Source organism: Kryptolebias marmoratus, linkage group LG15, assembly GCF_001649575.2.
Source record: "Kryptolebias marmoratus isolate JLee-2015 linkage group LG15, ASM164957v2, whole genome shotgun sequence".
Taxonomy (NCBI): Eukaryota; Metazoa; Chordata; class Actinopteri; order Cyprinodontiformes; family Rivulidae; genus Kryptolebias; species Kryptolebias marmoratus.
In genome coordinates this window covers 32,815,054-32,820,527 of record NC_051444.1, presented here as the reverse complement: position 1 = coordinate 32,820,527, position 5,474 = coordinate 32,815,054, and the positions used below count along the sequence as shown (strand labels likewise).

General features: G+C 37.6%; 1 protein-coding gene across 1 annotated transcript in view; it reads left to right on the top strand.

The window, feature by feature from the left end:
- The window catches only part of LOC108243983 (golgin subfamily B member 1-like), a 79,321-nt gene that overhangs the window by 31,725 nt on the left and 42,122 nt on the right, over positions 1 to 5,474 (top strand). The window contains exon 15 of the mRNA XM_025008966.2: positions 4,567 to 4,717. Coding sequence (XP_024864734.1) covers positions 4,567 to 4,717 — 151 coding nt within the window. The remainder of the gene's footprint in view (positions 1 to 4,566; positions 4,718 to 5,474) is intronic.

Sequence of the window (5,474 nt, the reverse complement as noted above, 5' to 3'; positions counted from 1 at the left end):
TTTTGATGTTTGTCTCTTTCTTACTGTTTTTTCATTGTCACATGCTGTTTTTATTTTGTTTTTTAATTATGTAAAGCACCTTGAAATGCCTTGCTGCTGAAATGTGCTATACAAATAAAATTTGATTGATTGATTGATTGATGACTTTCAAATGCTGTTCATCTGCTGGACAGTTTTCAGCTTTGACACTTTTTTGTCTCTGGTCCAATTTTTAATCACACACTTTACAATACAGTATGCTGTCCTGGTCAGATACAAGGTCTGAAACTGTGTGCAAAAAATTACCAGTCCATACAAAACCTTTGCAATGATGTTCAGAAAGTCTGGAGTACTATTGATCAAAATCACTGCAAAAGACGACAAGAAAGTCTGGCACCTTAGTCAGTGCCAAAAAAAGTCACATTGTAAGGATAAATTTTATAAACACAACTGTAAAGTTATGATCAGTGCTTGGAGGTATTTTAGGCTGTAGTTTGTTTTTGTTTTTATAATATATTGAACATATATCTCAAGAACCTAATGAGATTGTATGAAGCGGTACCAGTATATCACAGTGAGCTGTATCAAACTTAATTGAGACTTTTAGAGTTTTCTTTGTCCTCTGTTGTCTGACTGACCATTGCTTTCTTTTTCTTTATTTTTCCCTGTTGTCACCATTGCCATGTGGGAGTTTTTGTTTACTCTGTGCTGCCTCCCATCTCATGGATCTCCATCTCCGTCCTGACTCCTTCTCTAGCCCCTGCTCCAGGGATGGGAGCAGCCACACAGATCAGTTTCCCATCAGTTTTGTGCATGCAGGCTCCTCTAAACCTCCAGTGTAGTTCACGCTTCACTGCACTGGCTGCAGTTTCTCTGGACTTTGAGATTTCTAGGGTGAGCTGCTGGCAGTGCAGTGACATGATTCACTGAAGAGTCTACCTTTCTGCCCCCCCCCCCCATTATGTTTTACATCACTCTACCCTTTTATTGTTTTACTCTTACACTGTTTCCCTTTTCCCGCTTAAAATTTGTTGTCTGAAAATGCAAAATATTTTATTGCAAAAATAATATCCTGGTGTCAAATTGACCTAATTAATCTTTTGTTGCTGAAAGGACAAATTCGCAGCACCACTGAGAAGAGAACTAAAATGAGCATCTCTTCATATCTTTGTGCTGCACTTCTATTCTTTGTAAACTCAAAGTACCAAAAGTGCAACATCTAAAATCATTTTATTTATTGTAGTCTTGCTGTGTGTGCTGACCTAATGAGGACTATTTAAGAATATGCAGGGTGTCCAAAAGTATTTACCCCCTCGGTTTCTTCCTCTTCTGTTGCCTCACAACCTAAGCTCTATTTAGATCTTCAAACTGATTATAAGTAATGAATCTATAGAAAAGACTCCAGAATAATGAAGTTAAGTTGGAATAAAAGTAATTTTAAATAATACTAAAAATATAAAACTGAAAAGTGGTTCATACATGATTTATATGTTATTTCTTCCTTTGCTTTGAGCCCCTGATGACATTAAAGTTATAAGCAACCACCTAATTAGTTCCATCAAGATCCACCTGTAGGCAGCCTGAATGTAAACAATCTCAGTCAGTGCTCGGAGTGGGCCAGTGCTCACCAGAATGTAGTTTGTTCCTTAATGTACTGCCACTCTGTTTACCTCCTTGTACTTAACTTTTATCCAGTCATTGTACCTCATGAGCCATATTTCCCAAAAATAATTTGAAAAAAAAAGAGACTTGGCTTTTATTTTGTATTTGAAGATGTTTCACTTTCCATCTGGGGAGCTTTTTCAATTTAAAACTGGACAGTGTAGAGTTCCAAACTTTAGGCTACATGAGTCATGCATTACCTGATCCTCTATATTTGACCCAATTAGAAGCAGTGTAGACTGAGTAATAACTTCTTGTTTTTAACCAATGTCCTGTGGGTAATGTGCCTGTAGATCAGTGAATGACACTGATGCTAAGCACTGGCAGGTTTATGAGGAGTGGCAGTACACTATACAGAGGCACAGCAGGGTGAGTGAAGGAATCTGTTTGTGGTACTGAGGATCATAATACATGCAGTCTGTGCACACAGAGGATTGTTACACTTAGGAAACAGTAAATCTGTTGGTGAGTTAAGTCTTGGTCATACAAGATGTGGATGCATAACATGAGAATGAAGCTACATATCTGGGTACTTAGGCTCTGCACAATTCTCCAGTCGTCTTTTGAGTTAAAGTAATCTCTCTTTAACTAGCAGGGAATGAAACGTAAATGTTTTTGCTAAAAAAAAAAAAATGCTTCAAATAAAACTACAGCATTCCTTTGAAGCTTTTAAGTGCCTAAATAGTTCATGTCACTGCTGATCAACAGTCACTACCTTTTTATAGAAAAACTTAGAAACGGATAGATTGAAGTTCATCAGATTGGACAAATGTTCTTTAGGCTGCTTTATTTAGCTGTTTTGGCTGTTAGTCATGAGTGCTAGGAACAGTAAACTAATTATTATTGTAATTATTATAATATGATTGTTAATTGAGCATTATACAGCATGAACAAACACCCTTCAAGGTGGGTTCACTACTGTATTTTCTGCACTATAGGGTGCACTGGAGTATAAGACTCTGAGCCATGGGTAGTGCTCATAGTCGGCAAATTGAAAGTGGCAGATAAACTCTCTGTCAGACTGGGACAGGCTAGCTAGTTTCGTTTTTGCAAGTCACTACTCAAGTCCCTTGCTAGCTCCAACTACTGCACTCTCTGATCATCCAATCAAAGGACGTAAACCTACAAACATCTTCATGGGCCTGCAAGATGGCCGTAGTGTTGCAAACTTGAAATCTGACTGGTTAAAGTAACAATCTTGTTGCCATTTATTTTAAGCTGCCATGGCCTGCACTCATGATTTTGAAAACTCAGAGGCAGATTTTTTTTGACCATAGCGACATGTGATGGCTGAATTGTGATTAGATAAAAGCTTTAAAATAAACATACTTTTCTAAAAGCTGTGCAAGCAAGGAAAAAAGCAATAAAAAAATGAAACATTTTTGTGGAAAAAAGTATTTATGTAAAAAATTAGTGTCGCAGACTCTAATCATTGAATGTTTAGGCCAGCAGAGAATGCCTTGCTGGCCGTGATGGCTGACCACTAGTGATTTGATCGTGGCAGTGATAACATGCCTGGTTGACAATTTGCCACCTCTAATGCTTGACTGGGCTTGGTGGGAGGTTCATCACAGAATTATTTTTCTGTTTTCACATTAGGGATGATGTACTTTATGTTTAAATAGAATAGACAATTTTTATGCATTTTTGGACTGATGACTCAAGGCTGTGTGAATTTGACATTTAAACAATACACGGTGGCACCTAGCAAGATGGCGACCACAAATCCTGCATTGTCAGTGGCCATTCTAGTGACCATGTTTTTTTTTGTTGTTCTTATGTGTGGAACCTAAATTTTTAAAAAGACAAAAATTAAATTTGAGTTTGTTTATATTATTCACTATTTTCAGAATGATTGTTTAAAACTGTTTTGACTTTGTGAATCTTCATTTTATTTTGTTTTCATGTTCTGATGTAATATGAAAGAAAAAGTGGGAATTTATTACATGCACCCATGACGGAAAAAGTCAACACTTTTAATGGGATGTGGTTATTTTTTCCACACATTTGTTATGCACACTGCTGAAATCATTGTAAGTGAAATGGCAATCTGAAGGCAGATTATCTCTGCTTTGCTTTTACTGTCAGTTACAGTGGCTCCTTGTAGATTGATTTATGTTATGTATTTTTTTTCTTAAAACACTGCCTAATATACAGACTGTCTGCTTCCTAACACACTGAACTCCTTTTCTTTTCTGCCCCACCTTTTGCTTTAAGATATTTTCTGCCTTTTGCTCACCTGTTAATCAAAAATCAGCCTGTTGTCACAAAACTGATGGGAACATGTGTTCTGATCAGTTCAGACATTGCCCTGCTTGCATCTTGTGCTGCTGAATGAAAACAAACCGGAAGTACCCCCTCATATTTACACCTGTCTGATTTCTCTGTCGAAGACACAAAGATGAAATATTGGCTTGAAATATGACTCATAAAAATGGTTGTTCTTCTTCCTCCTACTGCCACTTGTACTTCCTGTCTCCCACATGTTTGAATCCTGTTTTTCTTTGCTATGTAGATTAGACGTGCATGGCTTTGACCAGAATTTTGCTTTTGAAGTGTTTCTCAGGTCCACACACACATTATTCAAATACGTACCTGGAGTCTGTCTCCATCCTTGGTTCCTTTTCTTCTCTGCCTTCTCGCTTCTCTTGCTGTTTCACTCTTTCTCTCTCAGTGTTTCCACAGCAGAGTTAAGCATTTCTGTGTTGCAAAATATATTTGTTGTTTTTCAAAAGTCCTCATACTCTTCACCACCACCATCTCTGCCATCATGCTTCCTACCAACTCCTCATTTTTTTCAACTTATTAAAAATTATTTCTCTTCCCTTCTCACTGCTATACATTTGTCCAGTTCGCTTTATTTTCACCATACATCCCAAAACACATTCCTCAACCTTTCCCCTCCTCCTATTCCTGTGGCACAAAACTGATTGAGGATGACTGGTTCTTTCCTGGCTGCTCCGATCCAGCAATGGCCACTCGGCAGCAGGAGTTGGAGGAGGAGCTGGCTCAAGTTCGGGGGCTCGGTCAACAAAGGTCCAAGAAGTTGGCAGTACCGGGCCAGCGTAGCCTGCAGGTAGGTGGACAGGCTGACGTGATAGGGGTTACTGTGTTTGGGTGGTGGTTATACCAATATTTCTACTGCTCTATTTTTTTTTTTTTTTAACAAAATGTTCAAATTTGAGCAACCACAGCTTCTTTACTTCTAATAAATTCAAATCTACTCCCACCTTGTACCCACTGGTAGTAATTTCATTCCCAGCCATTACCATTTTATTGCCACAATGGCAATAAAATTTGTACCATTTGGGTACAAAACAATTACCACTTTGGACTCATGCATTTGCTATAAGAACAAATTCCAGCAGATATATGACCCTGTGTCCGTGCAGAGGCACCAGCTCTGATTATTATCATTATTACTATTTGCCTGTTTATCTTAATCCTTATTCTAAACAACCTGTCCCAAAAAGTCATTATTCTATAAAAGAATTGTATGACTTTGCTAAGAATGTTTTTTGTTTTTTCTTCGTATTTTGATATGATGTTAATGTGGTTGTTCTCACCACCTAGTGCCATAGATATTTAAGCTCTTTTTGTAAAATTGTGTGGACGGAGAACAAATATGAACAAATAAATCTGATTTAAAAAGGACAAGGAGTTGTGTAATGGTGACCTAAGAGTCACAGACATACACTCCTGATCAAAATCTTAAGACCAGTCAAAGAATTGCAAGAATTTGCATTTTGCACTATTGGATCTTAAGAAGGTTCTAAGTAGAGCTTCACAATGTTAAAGGAAAAAATCAGTGCAAGAGACAAGAACCTTTGAGC